Here is a 21,522-nt window from a genome sequence, read left to right as displayed (position 1 = left end):
GGAATGAGGGTGACCAGAATTTGAAAATCAGCAAAGACTCTGATATTAACAGTCCTTTGCCCATTTTTTACACTAGCTATCATAAATGGAGCAGGCGCCTCCATCAGTTTACTTCTCTTTGGCTTTTTCCTTGCATTGAACTATCATGAATTATCATGTAAGACATATTTCTTCTCAGTTATTAATTTCAAAGAGATATTTAATGCATATAGTGACTAAAAGAGCTGATTGAAACCTACTTCTGCTGGTTGTAATAGGTTAGACAGGTTGTTTTTAAATGAATGTCTCAGTGCATTCACTCATAAAATGAATGTGTTCAGCTAGAATGATCATTTTCAGTTGGCCTCTCCCCTTCTATACCATCTCTACTTATCTAGAATCTACTCAGCCCTCCAGAGATGTTCAAGTTCCACTGCCTCTACAAAGCCTTTCCAGACTTCTCCTTCCTTTAAATTTTTGAGCTAATCACCACCTCCACCCAAACTAGCATTTTCTAATTCTCTAATTGCTTTGCTTGGAGTGCATCGGTTCACTAGCCATATTAAACAGAAAATTCCTTAAATAAGAAACTATACAGTTTAATTTTTAAATTCTCCACAGCATTTTCCACTAAATAGGAATTCAATAAATTCAATTTATTCGTTAATTATTTACTATGAATGAATACAGAAAATAAACTGTATCATATATAAACTGGAAAACTTCCCAAGGAGCAGCTTTCATCAGACCCCTCCAAACAAATTACCCTGATAAGGTAATAATTACCCTGATAAGATGGGCATCACAACTTGCCCATCTGTTCAGGCAAGCATAATGTGCATTATGCAATGAAGAGACAAAATACTAAATTACTGTATTACTTTGTATATGATCATTGCTTCCTTTCTTAGTTGAAAAGCTCAAAAGGGAAAAAAATATAAACAAACAATAAGTCACTATAATAAGCTATTGCCCAGTGAAAGATGATGTTACCCATTAAAATAGGATATGAGAAAAATTTTCCCACCTCAACTGAGAAAAGAAAATCAATTACTACTAAGATGCTGCAGGTCAGACATTTGAAAAGTACAGTGAAAATCACCCTTGATCTTCTCCCACCCCTTGTTGTCATCAGAGGTTCTGAGTAACAGGAGACCAACATGACATGTGGGTGGGAATTTACCCACTTTCACAGGAAAAGTAGTGAGATACAGGTTCTACTTGTTCTGGTCAGACTCCTCCCCTCACCCCCCAAACATTAAGGTTTTAGATATGTGGTCAGCAATCAGTCCTTGTCTATTAAAGCACACAGGAGAAAAGAATAATTACGTATGAAATTATTTTTTGTGATTTCCTTAATTTCTCTATTCTCTATTCTCTATTCAATGAATTCAAGATAATTTACACTTTAGTAAACTGAATTAGTAAGTGTTAGTTAAACATGTCTTAACAACTAGCAAGTTCTAGTGGATTGAAATTAAGTCAATTTTTAAAATGCTCTCCTGTGATGTAACCAACAGTTAATACAGATGTTTTCACTTAACCCATACTCTATGGAAAGAGAATTAGTTCTATAATTCATATTAGACACATTCAATGCTTGCGGGTCTGAATCAAGAGGCAATGTAACCTTTAGGCTGGGGAAGGGATTAATTCAGGGGGCTTGAGGGGTGGGATGAATCATGAAAAACTTCACTTGGATCTTTCGGGAAAATCACAGCCCTATCCAATTTAAAAGGATGGGAAATACCGCTTAAATGCCTTTCAATTTCTCCAGGGAATGCCTATAAAACGCAACAAGGTTTTCAATCTGAAGGAAAGAACAAGCGTCTCAATTTTTTAAAGTAGATTTTTTACACTGCCTTTTAACGGTTTCGATCCTTCCAATGGTTTGTTTTTATCTGGTGTTTTGAATCCCTGTTAATTCATCCTCCCGGACAGGAAGCCTGCCAGTCTACCCAAACACAGCCTGAAGAGGGCTCTTGATTAGGCTCTCTACTTTAGCCACGCCTACACACCGAGCATCGCGAGGAATGGAAAGTATGCCCGGCCTCTCCGCACACCCTCACACCCCCATCTCCTCTACTTAGCCCCCCAGTAGTTTAAGCCCTAGCTAGGTTTTCCCACATCCATGTCAAAAAAAAATGAGCAGAGATCAAACAGAACCAAAGAATGACAGGTGTGGATGTTTCTTTTGATCTAGGTCAATCCCAGTTCTATTCTTAAATGGTCCTTTGAAAGGGAGATATTCCCGGTGGCGAGCTCCAGAGAGACAGGATATGTCCCTCTAGGATCAGAACCAGGCATGAAAAAGACCTACAAGCTCAATTTCCTATAGTACTGTGCCCACCACAGCAAAGGCACGTAAGCCTTAGGCATAACGTTGTACTTAAAATGCTCCCCCATGTTCCAGCCAACTCCTAAAGCCTAGGGTCGACTCACTAATTTCAAGGTTAGGGTGAAATGACGAAGGGTCCCACAAGCTTCCGCAACCGTCGGGGAACGAAGTCCTTACTTGGTCACAGTTTTGGGTGGAAGGTCTTCCTCTTCAAGGACCACGGGTAGGTAGGTGGTGAGGGGGAGAGATTCCCTACTCTGCGGACTCTCCCCTACTCTCCCCCAAGGGGCGGAGCTCCGACTCCAGGTAAGCCGGCCAGGTAACCTGGACACCCATTTAGCAAGGGATCCCCCAAGCTAGCCTGACCAATCGCGGCCGACGAACCAAGACGACCAAACGTGACGTAAGATGTGATTAAATTGGCGCGTCACTTCGACGTCAGCCTCTCACCTCGGACGTCCCGTCCCGGGAGCAAAACTCCAGCGACTTTGGGCCCCGCCCCCGTGAGAGTGGAGGGCGTCCAATGAAGGCGGTGCCGAGGGAGAACGAAGCCAATGAGACGAGGCCGGGGCGGGGCGCGGGACCAGAGGGTGGGGCGGGTGGCGGCGGTGGCAGCCCGAGGTCTGGCTGCGCGCAGTATATGACAGTACGTCAGCAGCGGGATGGCCGTAGCTGTGGCGGCGGCTGCAGAAGCCCAAGCAGCCGCGGCCGCAGTGGAGGCTAGAGCCCGAGCGGCGTCGGCGTCGGCACCCCGGGGAGTTTAAGATGGCGGCAGGGGGGGCGGCGGGTCTGCGGGAGGAGCAGCGCTACGGGCTGTCGTGCGGGCGGCTGGGACAAGACAACATCACCGTACTGCATGTGAAGCTCACCGAGACGGCGATCCGGGCGCTCGAGACCTACCAGAGCCACAAGGTGAGCGGGCCAGCCGGACAACCGGCAGGGCTGAGAGACGGAGAGAGCGCTCGTCCTCCCGGTGGCGCCACCCGGGGCTCGGGACAACCGGCGCGGGGCCACAGAGCTGTGGCTCGCCTCAGCTGCCGTCCGCGCCCGCGGCGGCTAGGCTAAGCTGGGCAGGGCCGGGCAGGGTTGCTGACGCTGCCGTCCCGGATCGGCCGGGCGCCGGGGTGTTGGGAGGCGGACAGGCGGGCGGCCCCTGGCGGCAGGGCCGAGGCAGCCGCAGCCCTACTTGGGCTGCGCCGCCGCTGCGGGACTTTCCGACGGCGCCCGCGGGTTTCCTGGCGTTTTCTGTCCCAGGGAGGGAGGGGAGCACTAGAGACAAAATTGAGATGACTACGCTGTCCGTGACGGGGGAGGGGGAGCGGGTGCAGCGTACCAGTAACGAATGCTGAGTACCGAGGGCATGAGCCGTCCGCGTTTGGGAGGTAACACATAGGCACCGCGGATCCGCAGAGACTCGGACACAGCAGCTCCGCGTATGGCGGTAGGACACACGTTCTACTCGCAAGGACTTGGGGACCCAGGTACACCGCGTGGTGGTGGGGGGGCACACCATGTACTCGAGAAGGCTGGGACACGACGCTCCGTGTACGTAAAGTAGGGGGACACACCTTGCGCTCCCAGAAATTCGGGAACACTGGCGCTTCGCCTTCTCGGAGGGGGACCAACACAGTATACGGGGGAGCCACACACACCCAGCGCTCACCCGGGAGCAATAGGAAGGTTCGCGGAGGCTCCTCGTACTCAAAAGACGTGCTGTGTGTCTTGGGCTGACTCCCGGTGATAGGGACATGGGACATGGATCGAGGGTAAGGATGGGGGAAGATACACCGCGTCCAGGGCAGAGCCGCCCCCCCCCCCCCCGCCCGTTCCGCACCCCGTTCCGAAGAGACACCCGTGTATACACACAAACAACTCAAGTACAGCTAAGACTCATGTAGACGCACACATGCCGCAATTGGAGTACAAACCCAGAAACGCTGGGTTTTTCCCCCTCGTTGAGGGGAAAAAAATAAATAAAAAAGCTGGGGGTGGGGAGACAGAGAGCACACGCCATAACCCAGGGTTCATGGGGAAGCCGTTTACTGACATGCAGTGTGTGGATGTAAAAAGGGAGGAATATATCATATGAGAGACGGGTAATATTTACTCAGAGAGGAGGGATAGTCGCAGGGAAGTAGAATCTACAGGGCGTACTGACAAATAGCCCAGTCCAGTCCATACCGAGGAAGCATGCTTCAGTTAACTGAAACAGGCACTGAGGGCCAGAAGGACACCCAGACGCAGACTCACACTCACATAGTTACTCAGATAAAATTGGAGAACAGAATTAACATCTGTTGAGCTCCCACTAGTGCCAGGTACTTTAAGTGCATAGAAGGAAGCCGGATTTGGAAGCAGAGCCCAGAGAAAGGTGGAAACCTGGTTCAGTGGGAGCTTATGAAGCTGAGTGAGGAGAGACTCGTCTTCAGAGAAGCCCCCTACATAAAGGCACCCACAGAGGGAGGCACACAGTTGTACACAGCTTGGGAAATAGGTGAACTCATGATAGTAGAGATGGTAAATAGCAGGAGAGACTCACAGAGGTGAACTTGCTCAGGAGGGCGCTCACAGGATTAACTGGCTGTGTAGATGTACACTTCAGGGCACAGGTGTTACCCACCAGCGTTGTGTATGGTGAAAAACAGGCAGACTTAGGAGGGGAGGACGGAATGTATGTACAGGGGGAAAAAAAATACCTTCCTGCACACTGAAATCCCAGGGAAAAAGTCTCATTTGTGGCTGGGAAGTCAATGTACACCCAGTAATAATGCAAGAAGATAGAAGAAATGCAAACTGCATATGTCAGTGGCTGCTCCCAGACAGATGCACCTGCAGGGAAGGGACCAGCACCGGCATGGAGTAGGAGACCCGTATGGGGGAAGTCAGATAGGCAAGCAGAAGGACAGAGGCAGACGATAGAGAGAAACTCAGCCCTGCAAGATGAAGAGATAAGCTTGCCAGTTCCAAAGGGAGGGCGTGGGAAGGAATGACACTGAAGAAGGTAGGTCAGGGGTGTGAAGAGAAAAACACAGAGACTGAAGAGGAAGAAACCAGCTGGAGAAGCCCAGCTTTCTGTCAGAGAAAGACTGACACATAGAGGATTCGTAGATTCATCTCTGGGGACAGTAGGTCACCAACCACCTGGGGGAAACAAGAGGCAGACTGTACAGTTGACTACAACAAAATTGACAGACACCATACACTTGGCAGGGAAGAGGAGGGTGAGGAGACCCACAATGAGGAGGGGGATGGTGCCCAGGGAGAGTGAAGTGCCAGAGGCCTCCAGTGCTCAATGGGCTTCTGGGCTAGAGCCCACAAAGAGTATTTGTTTTTCTACCTTCATTATGCCTCCTAGATCTTACTGTGACATGCTTGGGATTAAGGTTGGAGTGCTTTGATTCCTGAAGTTCTCACATTTATAAGCCATTATCTTCCAAGAAACAGGAGATCAAAAATTCTCTCCCAAACCGCCACTTAGTTCTTCATTTTTTTTTTCCTTTGTACTTTTTATAGTCAAAGGTACTGAAGTCCATGGCTTTTTTCACTAACTACTTCTCTTGCCAACTAATGTCATTACTACATTTTTCCATCTCTGTGCATGCAAATTAATGAGTCTGGTCATTCTGTACAGAAGCAGAGAAGAGAAAGGGAGGACTTTTCCAAGTCCTTCCATCTTTCTGAGGGTGGACCCAGGTAGATTGAGTTAGTTCTGGTATTCCTTTTCTGGTATTCCTGAAAAGCTGATGGTAGAAGCAGTGGCATGCAAAGAGAGGAAGAAATAAGCTGACTTGGCCTTTGCAGCTGGACGCTGCCTTGTTTCTGACCTAACCAACTTCTCACCCTAGGCATCACTGTCATTTCAGCTACAAAATACTTTTTAAGGGCCTTGCAAAAGCAGGAATTGGGGTGAGAATGTTCATCTCTGGTGGCTAAGAAGTGGGAAGAGGTTGTAGAAAAACAAATGAGGCACCTTTTGGGTGACTACACTGTTGGTACTTATTGGTACTTACTGTACTTACTCTGGTGTATTCAGCTAAGTCTCCTACAAATGTGTTCTCGGTGACCTTCCTCCTGGCTCAGGTCAGACCAGGCTTCCCCATCAGGGAGTTGCTAACAGTAGGCATCTGTCTGAGCTTTTATCTTCTAGTTGGAAGATAACTTATTTGGTCTCTTATACCTTAGGCCCTTATCAGAAGTTGAGCTTATGACCTGAAATTGTACCAGCTGTTAGGAAATATGTTGACACATGTTGGCTAAATGGGAAGAAGTTTCTGGTGGTCAAGCCTCTTCCCCTTTGGAGAAGAATGGCTTTAATTTTCATTAAGACTGCCTTCACCATTCCTGTGCCCAGATGGAAGGTTGATGCCTGACAAATGGCTCAGTGGCTTTGGCCTGTACAAGGTTATGACTATTATTCCTCGTCTTCTATGACCTTCTAAGAGCCAGAAATTTCAACAGTTTCCTAAATTAAGCATCAGAAAGTGATTTTTATCCAGATTACTTTGCCCACTAGATTTATTCTAAATTAATCCACTTGACCTAAGATTTCAGGGAGGTAAGTTCAGGGATTTTACTAAACTTTGATTTAAACACAACACAGAAGTTCTTTAGATAGAATTGAACAAATACACGAAATTGTTAATGGTTCATGGAAACAGAATCTTTAATTGGAAATAATTCCTCAGGGGAGCCTGGGTGGCTCAGTGCGTTAAGCCTCTGCCTTCAGCTCAGGTCATGATCTCAGGATCCTGGTATCTAGCCCCACTTCAGGCTCTCTGCTCAGCAGGGAGCCTGCTTCCTCCTCTCTCTGCCTCCTTCTCTGCCTACTTATGATCTGTCAAATAAATAAATAAAATCTTAAAAAAAAAGAAAGGAAACAATTCCTCACTGTTTGAAAAGACAATCAAATCTAATTGACTATCATTATTCAAGTTTTCTATTTTTAGAGAAACGAAAAATGCTAACTTGAGAACTTTCCAAAATAGGGACTGGGTTGAGGGAGAGAGGAGGCATTGTGAGTCCAGGAATACGAGTTAGAGTTGGAGTGAATACCTCCTAAAAGTTGTCTTCCACTCAGTGTGAAAATAGAAACAGTTTCAAGTTGATTGTATATTAAAAAGTGTTAAATGGAAAGTAAATTTAGACATACTAATGCAGATATTTAGGATATATTGCAAAGCTACTTTTTTTGTTAACTATAGATAATTTTAAATGAGAGGAAAGTTACTAAATAAAGTTACAAATTGTAACTTTGTGAAGTTACAACTTTATATTCATTCTAAATTGATGTTTGTGATTGCATGGTCTATATAAGCGCTACATACTTTAAGTGAACATATATTACTGTAATTATGTATTTCTCTCAGAAGTATCCTAAAACTGTATTTAAAATTAAAACCCCAAATTCTACAATATAGTTTAGCTAATTCAGTAATGTGTGGCTGGCTTATTCTGACATTTTTAGTAACAAAAATCCTACCAAAATATTTTAGCAGATTTTGTCATTGCTGAGCCTGTTAATTTATTTTTTAAAAATTGTTTGGTTAAAGTTTCAAAGATGGTGGCTCAAACAACATCACCATGTTTACCTATTACATAAAAAACCTAGCCTTGATATGTTTGGGGCAAGTCCTTTCATTCTCTGTGCCTAAAGATGAGGAAGCAGATGTGTTTAAGAAGGATTCTGTTAACACATTCTCTTGTCAACCCTAATTAATTGGCTTTAAATGCATATTCCTTCTTTGATAAGTGTCTTCTAGGAAGATGATAGTATTTTGAAAATTTGTACAAATACACTTATATTTAATTTTGCATAAGGAACTGAGTTTCTCTCTGTTACCAGATAAAATTATTTCTAATCAAAGCATAAATCTCCACAAAGTTACTGTCGTTCACAATAGCTCCCTTTGTGTGTTATTTGGTCTTTTAAAATAACTGATTCCATAGGTCATGAGGTAGATGACTTCTCAGCTGTCTATCAGCTGAACTTTTTAGCATTTGATTCATTGTGGTTAAGGTACAGAAAAGACTCCTACCTTACTTTTTCTTTATCTCCATTTTTCTGCCTGTCCTCAAACAGTTTTGAGAATGTGTGTATGTGTTCATATAAAATACAGAAGACCCTGTTCTTAAGGCATCACTCAAGCATCCAGACCTGTCAGCACAGAATTGCCACTGCCATAGGACATGTTTATTAACTAAAACAAAGAGGTTTGCATTGTCAGATACTTTTTTTTTAAGTTCACATAATGAATTAGAGAACACTACATCAAAAATTAATGATATACTATATGTTGGCTAATTTAACTGCATTGTCAGATTCTTTTTCCTGCATATTTTAAATGTCGTCAGGTTTAATTTTAAAACGTTAATCTTACTGACTTTTCCCTTAGATCCTTCTTCAGGCTGAACTTGATTTTAAATGCTTTTTATCAAATAAAGTCAAATTTGTACCTCATGTTGCAGTAAGTGTTTGAAACTTTTTATCAAATGATCAGGCGCTCAGTACAAAGAAGGGTGCCCATCCCAGTGAAAAGCAGTAGCCAGATTGCCTAAAAAGAGAGACAGGGAACTTTGGCACCCAAGTTGGAAGGAGAAAGAAAGAACATATGTGAAGGATTGGAACATGTTCAAGAAAAGTGTTTAAAAGGAAAAGGGCGTAGAATTCTTGGAATGATTTATAGGAAAGCTTATGGAAGATAGTCACCAGATCCAGCCTTTCCATTTGCTCCATTTGTACTTTAAAAAAACAAAAACAAAAAACAAAAAACCATGAAGGCAGTGCTCATCATAGTGCTTACTAAGTAATTTGTGATAAAGCCAGCAGAGGGAGGAAAATTAGAATTTCAGTCGAACTAATGCTGGGTCATTTTTAACAATTTGCAGTGGCTACAGAGAGGCTCAGCTCAAGAGCCTTGCACCAGGGTCCAGCCCATGTATTTGCCCAGTGGGCCAAATGTATTTGGAGAATTTGAGAAGATGTCCCTAAAATGTGATGATATGGGCATTTCTATTTAAGATCAGCTAAGTTTTATACAAAAAAATATTGTATATAACCCCACATTTGACTGTCTTGCTTACCTCAGTTCCATACTGCATTTTCCATGACTTAATGCAAAAATGTAACGAAGCAGGTCTGGAGTAGAATACAGTAAAGTAATGGCCGTATTTCCACAGCCAAATTGAAGCTGGAAAAAAAAAAAAAGCATAACTCAGGACAAATGTACCAAGGAAAATTGCTCTTTCTTTTCTTTTGCTCTCTCCCTTCCTTCCAATTTATCTCCCTATCTATAATTTCTATTGTGGCATTATGGCCCTTGAGCTCTATGTTAAATGTTTAATAAGAAAAACTGGTTTAAGTGTCTCCACTAACTTTACTAGTAAAGGCCAAACCTAGTATTTCCATGGCTGGCAATAATACAGGATATAAGAAGAGAGAATCTTATTAATTAGGCTATATGCTCCTTAAACATTCATGAGTCAAATTGAACTCACCTGGAATTGAACTCACAGAGCATTTAAAAAACATCCTCTGATCTTAAAGGATTTTGTAAGAGTTTAACAGGCAAGGACTGGATGGGAATTTACCTCTCCAGCACAGGGAGGGACAGCTGTAGAAAAGTTAGGGCTGGGTCTGAGAATCCCATGGAATACAGTGTTCTACTTAACCTGAAGTCAATTGGATTTAAGAGAGGAAAGGGAGATTAGAGCAGGTTAAATTTTATTCTGTCAAAACTGGGAAGATACTGATTAGAAATATAAAGTGATTTGAGCTGTGTTTTAGGATTATCCTGGCCTCAGCGTTCCATAATGAATATAAGGTGAATCTGGAAGGAAGTAGACAAGCTAAGAGGAGGTATGTGGTTCAGGCTAAAGATGCTTGGAATCTAAATTAGGATGCTGTGGGAGACATTAGAGATGAATACAATCTATAGACTTCAGCAGGTTTTGAAAGAAATAGGATTGAATTGAGATTTCTAGCCATCAGCACTAAAGGTATTCTTAGTTAAAAAAAAGGGGGGGAGGGAATTAGAGGCATTTGGGAGAGTGGGATGGAGAGAGGGAAGATAAGATGATGGGTACCATTTTAGTGAACGTTCAGTCTTTTGTTTGGTGATCAAGACACTTAGATTTGATTGTTTTTATATTTAAGAAGTTTATTTGGAGGTCTGAGGCTAGACTAGAACAGTGCTATATTGTTGACATGTTTCCTACTAACTCTGACATTTGGATGGAACTTTAGAATATTGGTGATATTTGGACGGATGCTAAAATTAAGTGAAAGAAATTTTTGCTTTTGTGTAGGGATTTTTTGTTTGTATTTTTATAGACTTTTTAAAATAACCTTCTCTATAACTTGCACTTAAGACCAGCATCAAGCACAGATAATATGAAAATATAATTTGAGTCTAACATGGAGATTAGACCTTCTGTTGTTTCCGTCCGTAGTGATTATTGATACATTAAGTAACTCTATATAAAAGTGCCTGGATTTACATTTCAAGCTCCATTTTGAAATGAGTCTGGAGACCTTGAAAGAGTCAATGTCTTCACTTCCAAATTACCTCCATTTCTGTTTTGGTGTTTTGATTCTCCTCTTTTTGTTGTTGTTAGTTTCATTGGGGAAAAAAATAATGTAACTACATAAAGCTTTTGTTATACATTGTAATGGACCAGGAATGGTGCTGAGTTCATGGTCCTTAGAGATGAATTTTGTCTGAGGAATTTCCACTTGACAGTGAGCTTATTCAAAGGTGAAACCAGGCTTAAACTTACTGGTAAGATTCACTGAGATACTTCAGGATCTAGATATGTTTACCCGGAAACTTAAGTGTTAGCATATTTTAAAATACCTTTTATTTAATATCATTGCTTTTGATTTCCATTATCAGAAATCATGATGCCTCAGAGGACCAGAAAACATATCCATGTAGTAGAAACTCAGTGGCAAAAAAAAACTTAAGATTTTTAAGAGATTAAGAGGTAGGAGTCAGAATTATAATAACCAAATACTTATTTATTCATTTAGCAAACACTTGTTCTATCTGACATGTGCCAGGCATAGAACTACACACTGGAGATACTCATATCTGAGTAAGTCCTGGATGGTCCCTCCCATCAAGAAAGTGCTTTTGCTTTCTCGTAGAAACAGGCAGCAGACATGTGAACACATAATTTCAATAAAGTCTTTGTTCAAGGGGACACCTAAAGCGAGAAGGATTACATTTAAGGATGTTTCTGAGAAGCAGTGTCTGTTTCTTTACCTCATGTCCTCTGCTCATATCACTCTGGTTGGGTGGTCTCTACCACACCTATGAGATTGCACCTGACTAGGTTCCTTGTCATCTCTCTGTCAAGTTCATTGGTCATCTCTCTGTTCCTCCCTTACGTGACCTTAGCAGCATTCCATCCTGTTAACCACTCCTTCCTGTTATGAAATACCTCACTGATTTTCCTCCTACCTCCTTGCCCATTCTTTCTCAGTCTCCTCTGTTGACCATCCTCTGTTTGACTGGTGTTTAAATGTTGGAGATTCCAACTCCCTTCTCTTTATCTGTTCATTCTCTCTCTGTGTGCTCATTTAGTCTTATAGATTTAAATGTCATCTATATGTTAATGACTTGCAAATACTGATCTCCAGCTCTGACCTTCCAACTCCAGGCACTTATTTACAATACTTCATCTCCTTATCAGAGTTTAACAGTCTTCTCAGTCTTAACAAATACAAACAGAATTTTTGATTTCACTCATCAAACCTACCTCTTCAGAAATGTACCCCATCTCGGTAAGTGGCAGTATCTTGTCACCAGTTGCTTAGTAATTGACTAGTATTTCTTGATTTGTCTCCTCATTTCTTGACTTACTAGGTCAACAGGTCTGTGAACTCCAAACATCCAAAGTCTAACCCCATCCTTCGCGACTGCTCCAGTCCCAGTCATCTGTCAAGGATTTCCTTTTTTTTTTTTTTTTTTTTTTTTTTAAAGATTTTATTTATTTATTTGACAGAGAGAAATCACAAGTAAGCAGAGAGGCAGGCAGAGAGAGAGGAGGAAGCAGGCTCCCTGCTGAGCAGAGAGCCCGATGCGGGGCTCGAACCCAGGACCTGGGATCATGACCTGAGCCGAAGGCAGCGGCCTAACCCACTGAGCCACCCAGGCGCCCCTATCAAGGATTTCCATGGACTTCCAAGTCTTCCAGTCTTACCCCCATAGTCCGTGCTTCTCCACACAGCAGCCAGTGATCTTTTAAAAACATTTAGTATATTCATGTAGTTTCCTGGTTTCAAGCATTCTAATGTCTCCCTTTGTAAACATGATTTAGATGGTTTAGTTTATAAATTTCTTCTTCTTTTTTTTTTTTTCTTTAAAGATTTTATTTATTTATTTGACAGAGAGAGATCACAAGTAGACGGAGAGGCAGGCAGAGAGAGAGAGAGGGAAGCAGGCTTCTTGCTGAGCAGAGAGCCTGATGTGGGACTCGATCCCAGGACCCTGAGATCATGACCTGAGCCGAAGGCAGCGGCTTAACCCACTGAGCCACCCAGGCGCCCCTATAAATTTCTTCTACTTTAAAAATAATCTCAGTCTTCCATTCCACATTAATTTTACTGCTTCTCCTTATGTTCCAGAGATTATGATCCCAAAGAAGAAATCTTCATTTGCATTTATAGTCAGATTTGACACATAAGCTTTTTATATAATCACAAAGCCTTCTCAGAAAAGAAAAAAAAAAAAAAGATGGGATATTATGCTTCAAGTATTGTTATTTTAAAGCCTGGTTCACAGTAACTAACTTTCTAGCTGATTCTTCAGTTTAGATTTTGCCTTCCACATCTCTTTAAGAACTATTTGAAATAGTATATATATGTGTATATATATGTGTGTGTGTGTGTGTATGTGTTGTGTATGTGTTTTAATTTGGCCTGCATCAGATTGATACAGTTTTCCAGAAGCTATCTTTCAAAACAAGGATTATGTTAAATAAATTAGTTTTTTTTTTTTTACCTCTTCTCACTACTCTTTTGGCAATCCTTTTATATTTCATTCTTTTCTATGCTGTAATTATAGAAATGCATTATTCTTTATTGCACATGCACTTTAGTCTGGTTCTTCCAAATTTATAGAGAAGTTTCTCATATGTGTGAGTTTGGATTACTCACAAAGCAAAATACTAGATTTTGTGAAACCTGATGACTCTTTCTTATCATCTAGTAAAATGCTGGGGCAAGAAGGAGACACTGTTTAAGGTAGCTTTAGATTATCAATTATCAACAAATTTTTCATTTATGCTCTCATTCTAAATGTTACCAGCTTTTGACAAGAGCTAAATATATTTGATTTCTTCAGAATCAAGTGTCTGATTTCCTGCACTATTTCCTGCTTTAGCTCCAATATTCTTTCTGTGTCTTCTTTCCCTGCCTAGATATTTTTTTTTTTTTACAGTGGTTAAAATACAATTAAGTGATTTTTGGTTTCTCTATCAGGTAATGTTTTAAGAACAGAATAAAATTACTTTCTAAAAAAAAAAAAAAAAAAAAACCACAACCACAAATTCTTAAACTGGTATAGTACTTCTTTTAAGAAAGAAAGAGGAGGGACGCCTGGGTGGCTCAGTTGGTTAAGCCGCTGCCTTTGGCTCAGGTCATGATCCCAGCCCAGCATCCTGGGATCGAGTCCCACATCGGGCTCCTTGCTCATCAGGGAGCCTGCTTCTCCCTCCGCCTCTGCCTGCCACTCTGTCTGCTTGTGCTCGCGTTCTCTCTCTCTCTCTCTCTCTCTCTCTGACAAATAAATAAATAAAATCTTTAAAAAAAAAAAAGAAAGAGGATCTTTTACTTTTTATTATTTACTTGTATAAGTGACAGCAAATTCAAGTACCTGATACTTTTCTTAAGCTATAGTGCAGAACCAAAAAAAACTATCAATGCTTACCAGTTCTTATTGATTCTTAAATTTATAACTTTAAGAAGTTTCACATTTTATGTAACCATTGTTAAGGAGTGGCAGGAGAGGTTAGCTGTGTAAAGTGGTGTATAAGACCACATTTCCTAAATTAAGACCAGGTTTGAGTCCCAAGCCACTTACTAGCTTTGTAATTCTCAGGGACTTACGTGAGAATTGGAAATAATAATATCTACCCCACAAAGGTGTTCTCAGAATTACTGGAGGTGACAGTAAAAATGATTATAGTGTCTGACATATTTTAAGTACTCAATAAATAGTAACTAAGTAGCTATAAGCAATTCCACTTAAAGCAATGACTTGACCCATCACCATTTCTAGAAAAGCCTCTGGTTTTGGCAAAGTTCCAAAATTATATTTGACTTTGGAAATTTTTTTGCGCTATCTTTATCATGATTTATATTGCAGCTTAGGCACTCAGATAAATACCAAATATTTAATAAATGCCTGTTGATTGAATAAATATTTGAAGTTAACTTTGAGTTACGTCAGAGTTCCACGATGGGTTTAGAAGGAAAACTGAAGAATATATCTAAACTGAGGGAATAAAGTTAGACCTTCCATAGTGTGTTTCTTAGAGAAATCACTCTTTTCTAGGCCCAGAATGCTATTTGTTATGTCTGTATATTCCTAAAACCAATGGTGGTTGATAAAGTCAAAGTAACCATAGATTTAATTTGTCTAAATAGATAAGCAGTATGTAAATAATCAAGAGATAGTTATAATAACTTTTATAGGATAAATAACTTTCTTCTATTCAACCCCAGAAAACTTTAGCTCTGCTCCTTCTCTACCACCCTCTAAGTATCATATCAGAAATTATTATTACTCAGCAAAATTAAAATTACTTAATAATATTACTTAGAAAATTACATATTACTTTTATAGTCCTGATAAATTGTGAGGAAGAGTTTCTGGAAATAAATGGACATAGATTTCTTTGGTCATAGAGTAATTTTTGTTGCAGTAAAGTTGTCTTGGAACGGTAAATGTCAAGAATGTAACAAAACTTGTGCAAAATGTATTGCCTACGTTCTGTGCTTAAGAATGTCTTACATTTCCTAAGAGATACAGAGGGTTAATTCAAGGAGCTCTAAAAACTGTGAAACAGCTAAGAGTTTAACAGAACCTTTTGACTACAAAACACCACCTTTATGAGGTTGTTGAAGCATTTGTCAAAAGGAGTTTCTCTAGCCATTTTCAGTCTGTGTTGTTTCTTGGCTGTATGAATATGCAAGATCATTCTTACTTATAGCTCAACTGTTAAACTCTAGAGTTACTTGATTTTCAAAAGAGCTACTTGGTGCAAATATTTAATTAAAGCTAAAAATAAAAAATTGAAGCCCTTGTTGAAACTCATTTGTAATGGGAATGTACTTAGTTAAACATTTATTTTAAAATATACCTTATCACCTGTAATTATGTTATCTTTTAAAATTGAATTAAAAATATATATACAATGAGTTGAGGTCATGTTTGTGCAGTTAAACTTAGGCTAACGAACATTTAGACAAAAAACTGACATGCATGAAACATTTGCATGTAATGGTATTGACTTTTAGAATTTATTCCTGGTAGCTACCCTATTAACACAGTGGTCAGATGCATGATAAGTGGTATAGAATTCCAGCTGTCTCCTCTTACTGCATTTTTTTAAAGCATTCTAGAACTAGTAACATCTGGTAATTTACTAACATCTTCTTGTCTAAAACTGCAGTTAACATCAGTAAAGCATTGGAGTTTCTTTCATGTATTTTTCTCTTCTGGATTGTCAGATAATCTTTTTTTTTTTTTTTAATTTATTTATTTGACAGAGATCGCAAGTAGGCAGAGAGGCAGGCAGAGAGAGGAGGAAGGAAGCAGGCTCCCCGCTGAGCAGAGAGCCGGATGCGGACTCGATCCCAGGATGCTGGGATCATGACCTGAGCCGAAGGCAGAGGCTTTAACCCACTGAGCCACCCAGGCGCCTCAGGATTGTCAGATAATCTTAAAGGAGTTTTTTAGTAACAGTGATCTTAGTTTATCCTGTTTGTCCTAAGCACCCATAACTATTCCATACATGAGCGTTTTATTACTTTTTAAATGAGGAACACGTTTATATATGTTCCTTTGTTATACACGGTCCTTCTAGCAAAAAAAAAAAAAAGTTATTGTTTAGATTTTATTTAAGCAGAAGCTGAAGTCTGGAATTGTAATGATTTTATGAAATTCATTTTCCTTGCAAACAAAATGCCACAAAGAAAAAAGAAAGAAAGGAAGAAAGAAAAACAAAAGAAAGAAAAGAAAAAAACAAAATGCCAGAACTGAATTGAGCAGTCAAGGACTTTCAGATGTTCAGCACTGGGAAGTAACCTGTTAAGAGAGCCAAGAGAAGGAAAGTGTTCAGTATTTAGGATTCAGAGAGCTGGCTTTGAAGTCCAACTTTGCTAATCACTAGCTTGGTATTCCTGAACAATACCCTTTACCTGTTGGAGAGCCATTTATCTCCCTCTGAAATGGGTGGTAATGATGCCTTCCTACCACCCAGAGCTGGTTTTAGGAGCTCACTTGAGACAATGGATATAAAAATGCCCTGTCTACTACAACACTTACATAAACAAAAATTTCTTCTGTTTAGGAATCAAGAGGTACAGATAGAACTGTAAACATATCAGGAGGTTAGGTTCTAAATTCAAGTCCTGAAACAAAAAACTGGTTAAAGTCAAAATTACCTTGGAAATTCCTAAACTAATATAAAGTGTGGTTCTATTATTTTGTCTATATAACCATAAATAGTAATCTGTAAAGTAGATGTGTATAGTAATATACTGCTATAAAGTAGTATAAAAAAACATGGCCAAAATAATTTTAAAACAGATTTTTTCTTTAGCTGAGCATAATGTAGATAAATACTTTTAGGTTAATATATGTTAGGCCCTATCCTAACAACTAGGAGTAAGACAACCTATGAAAATAATATACCCCCCAATGTAGTGGAACCCTAGACACAGGCATCTGGAAAAACAATACTTAAGGAGAGTTAACTCAAAAGTGGGCATAGTTCAGAGTTAGCAAAATGGTGGCATCAGTGGTTTGGCTGGTAAGGGTTTCACATTTTAAAAATTGAATCCTTTTTCAGTTGCGTTTATTCCCCAGGTGCTTGATATTCCTTGTTGCTTTACATCAGTCTCTTTCACATTTACCTGCCTTGGGTCCTTAAACCCATTGAGTGTTTGATTCCTGATTTATCCAAAGAAAGGCCCACCTGAAGAAACTAATCTTAAACTAGAATGTTAAAAGTAAGTTATTAGTGTGGATTGACAAAATAGTGTCTGAGAAGGCATACCAGCTTGAAGGAAAAGAAGTAAGTAGAAATAGGAAGGAGTGCCTGGCTGGTTCTGCTGGTGGAGCATGTGAGTCTTGATCTTGGGGTTGTGAGTTTGACCCCACGTTGGATATAGAGATTACTTAAAAATAAAATCTTAGGGACGCCTGGGTGGCTCAGTTGGTTAAGCAGCTGCCTTCGGCTCAGGTCATGATCCCAGCGTCCTGGGATCGAGTCCCACATCGGGCTCCTTGCTCATCAGGGAGCCTGCTTCTCCCTCTGCCTCTGCCTGCCATTCTGTCTGCCTGTGCTCGCTCTCTCTCCCTCTCTCTCTGACAAATAAATAAACAAAATCTTTAAAAAAATAAAAAAATAAATAAAAATAAATAAAATCTTAAAAAAGATAGGAAAATGTTTATAAAACAAAAAGGGTTAACACAGCTGAAGCACCGTTGGGAGACAGTGGAAGATGAAATTATGAAATTGGTTGGTCCTGTAGATGGAAGGTCTCTTTTCCATGTGGAGGAGTTTGCTTTGCTCTGATAGAACCCACTGGGAAGGAACCTTCTCATGACTGCTAAGGTGGTATTGGAGAGTTTCTGATAGTTCTTTGAATGATGGGCAGTATTTGGAAGGAACTGAAGGGAAGAAGGCAGGCCTTTATCTAGCTGCTCAGTAATAGGGGCCTAAAACAGTCCAGAGGTTTTCAAAATAGAGACTAAGAGCCTAATTTGAGGGAATCTGGGGCTGACTGGCCAAAGATAAAGATTCAGAGCTGTGAAGCCACCTTTGCATCATTTTTCTTTGGTGCCTGATAATAAAGCTTTCAGCACATTTTATCATTCTTTCTGGGGAAAGTCTGCTCATTCCACCATCTCCTGTTTGCTCTGGGGAAGTCATACTAATTTAAGCCTTATCACTAGAGTATTTCTAAATAAAGCATCATCTGGAGCTGATGTCTAAATCCTTTTTCCTAGCCCCAATCCATCTCTCTCCCTTTTTCTTACACTGGACCAAAGGAGCTGCTCTCCCTGAAAACACTTCTTTCAGCCACTCACTTTGTTATTCCAAAAATCAGAAGCCCCTTCCAATTGTTTATCATGTCAAGGGCAGGACTTAAAAGCCATCCCTGAGGGGGTAATAGAAGAGATTAGGGCAGGGTTATTTCACAGGGTGATAAACCTTTTGAAATCCTGAGATCTAAAATTTAAATTACTGTCCTATTTATTCTGTAGTGTATAGAAGCTGAAGACAAATTTTGAGGTCAAGGAAAGATTAGGCAGGGATGGCCAAGTCCAGTTCTTATCCTTTGTGTTGTGTTTCAAATGTGAAAGAACTCTGTACACACACACACAGACCTAACTTTGCTTACACAATATCCATTCCTATCTCCTGGCTTTTCTGCTCAGGGCATTCCCTTTCCCTGGAGTTTGTCTTTTCAAGATTGCTGCTGAGATCCACTTTTCCATAAGCCCTTCAGCTTTCCTGTTTCTTCTAACCTGTATTCTTCTCTCCCTTTTTAGAATTCTTACTGACGCTCCCCAAAGTTACTTAGCCTAGTATTTGATCATTCTCATGTGTTCCCCAACTAACATGTGAACTCTGGCATGAAGGAGTAGGCCCCCATCATACTTTCGAGTGTCCCACAGCAGGTGTGTGTGGAGCACAAGGCAGTAGAAGAAGAGCGGCATGGGAGAATAGGAGGATTGAGTCCTGGGTTCCTGGTTCCAGCTTAGTTACTACTGGCATGCTTGCCTTGACTGTATTATCTAAGATTCAGAATTCTGTAATTCTAGCAGTGTATAATGGGAAAATATGGTTAGGGGTAAGGGAAAAGAGACTGTAAATTAATTTAAGGTTGTGAGCCCAGTAAACCAAAAAGATAGAAGTATGCTTGCCAGAAAAGTAGGAAGGAGGTGCCATTTTGGTTGAGGGAGGAGTGGGGAAGGGCAGTTAGTATAGCGTTTGCCAGTTTTGCTGCCATTGAGTTTCTAATGCAAAATGTCCCCAGACAATGATAAGGCTGTGGAGAGAAAGGAGTTGACAAATAGAGAAGAGATTAAAAAGCATCACCAAACTGGCAAAGTGAACCTCCAGGAGGATGTGGATGTAGAGAGAGCAAAGTGAAGGGCGCTAGCTTTTGAAATGAAGGGTGCTAGCTTTTGAAATGAAGGGCATGATAGAAGAGCTAAGAGGACTGGTGTCTGGTGTAAGGAATCTATGACATCCAGGGAGAAGTGAGCCATTTGACAATTGAGAAAAGTTAGCATTTGTTTGACTAAGAAGAATTGATGAAATTGATAGAGAATTTCAAATTCCAATGGTGAGCTGAAGACAGCTTCTGAGTTGCAAAAAGTCAGGGAGGAAAGTATAACCAGCCTCAAAGGAGTTTGGAACAAGCATTCCCATAGACAAACATTGGTGTCTTTGGATATAGAAAATCGTGCCTGAGACTGTGGTAGATACTTATAGCATTTCTTCTAAATACACAACTCTGTGACAAAATATTAGTTATGAGGAGGACAAAGCTTGTCACAAAACAAAACAGTCTTCTAGAAATTACATTTCTCCTGGTGAAGATCATATAAGAAAACTGGTAACCTGTTTGACGCTCCACTAGAAACTAACGTATGATAAAATGTGAGAAACTGGAAACCACAGTTCATTATCAAATACTTCAATTTTCTATAGAGTTTTGTAAAGTTCCTCCAATTATCTCTTCCCTCCCTTTAGCCTTTTAAAAATATACTAAGAAACTAAGCAAAAGTGTGTTCTTTTCATGTGAAATTGAGTTAGTATACTAATCATTTTTTGCCAAATTGTGTCATTTTCAAAAACCTGCCTACACTGCCCCCAACGTACCTGTGGTTGTGTGATTCAGAGAAATGTCAGCAGTATGACCTTGTTCATTAAGTCGTCTTAATATGATGATATGTAAACCTAGTTACATAATGAAAAGATATTTTCACAGACTATGGCACTGAACAGATGCACAGATTTAAAGTTTAAACATTTAGTTCTGTGACACAGTAATGAAGGTTGACTTATGTGTTTCTTTATGTTTCTTTCAATAGAATTTAATTCCTTTTCGACCTTCGATTCAGTTCCAAGGGCTCCAAGGGGTGAGTACTCTTGTTGATTCAGCAAGAAAATCTAATCTTCTTACATACTATTATTTTTAAACTCTTAAAATTTGTTTTTACTTGTGCCTCAATATAAGGTCGCTCATATTTTGTGAACTTTATGACCAAATGTAAATTTCGAATACCTTAATACACTTGAATTATCTTTTTCTGATTTATTTAGAAAATAATTCCAATGTACTTATTGAAGAATAGTTTTTCCCCAAATCATGAATAATTGCATTTTTTACCTTTTTTTGAAGTATAATATGTGTCACAGTATTAAGAGAATTTTTTTACAATTAACCATAAGGAATTGCTAATTTCAGTCAAGTTATGATTATGTGATTGTTGTTACTATTGATGAACTTTTGCTGTCTGTAGACTTAATTTGATTGTACATACTAAGAAATGTGTAAATAGAAAATTGAGTTTTTCCAGTACGCAGAATAAATATTGTGTATCTTATTGCTGCATTTAAAAGTGTAATAAATGATAAACTCCCAATAAAATACACCTATGAATTCTGTGTTTAAAATAGATGATAAACTTTATAGGATTAGTGTCAGAATTATTATTAAATTATTACTATAAATATTTAATATTAATAGAAAGTCTTAATCATTCCTCTAATATGCATTTCTGAATTTGTGTTTATATTTGGACTGTAGCACAGAGATTTGGAATATCTGTAAATGGATTTTAGAGCTCTAGGAATAAAGGCAAGCTGAGGGGAGATCATATTTCTGCTTATTATAAATCTACATTTGTGAATCTGTTTATTGTGTCAAAAAAATGCAAAAATTCAATGTAAATCAG

The 21,522-nt window shown here is 39.9% G+C and overlaps 1 protein-coding gene and 1 long non-coding RNA gene across 3 annotated transcripts in view; one reads left to right on the top strand and one right to left on the bottom strand.

Moving 5' to 3' along the window:
* LOC125101046 (uncharacterized) overlaps window positions 1-2,655 on the bottom strand; it is a 125,726-nt gene extending 123,071 nt beyond the window's left edge. For both annotated transcript variants that reach the window (XR_007127742.1, XR_007127741.1), the window contains exon 1: window positions 2,495-2,655. This is a non-coding gene — a long non-coding RNA (uncharacterized LOC125101046). The remainder of the gene's footprint in view (window positions 1-2,494) is intronic.
* Window positions 2,656-2,913: 258 nt separating this feature from the next.
* Window positions 2,914-21,522, top strand: part of ELL2 (elongation factor for RNA polymerase II 2) — a 74,063-nt gene continuing 55,454 nt past the window's right edge. Inside the window, exons 1-2 of the mRNA XM_047729384.1 lie at window positions 2,914-3,229; window positions 20,656-20,703. Coding sequence (XP_047585340.1) covers window positions 3,083-3,229; window positions 20,656-20,703 — 195 coding nt within the window. The 5' untranslated portion in view covers window positions 2,914-3,082. The remainder of the gene's footprint in view (window positions 3,230-20,655; window positions 20,704-21,522) is intronic.

Source organism: Lutra lutra, chromosome 5 (assembly GCF_902655055.1).
Source record: "Lutra lutra chromosome 5, mLutLut1.2, whole genome shotgun sequence".
NCBI classification, from domain to species: domain Eukaryota; kingdom Metazoa; phylum Chordata; class Mammalia; order Carnivora; family Mustelidae; genus Lutra; species Lutra lutra.
This window is presented reverse-complemented; position numbering and strand designations above follow the sequence as displayed.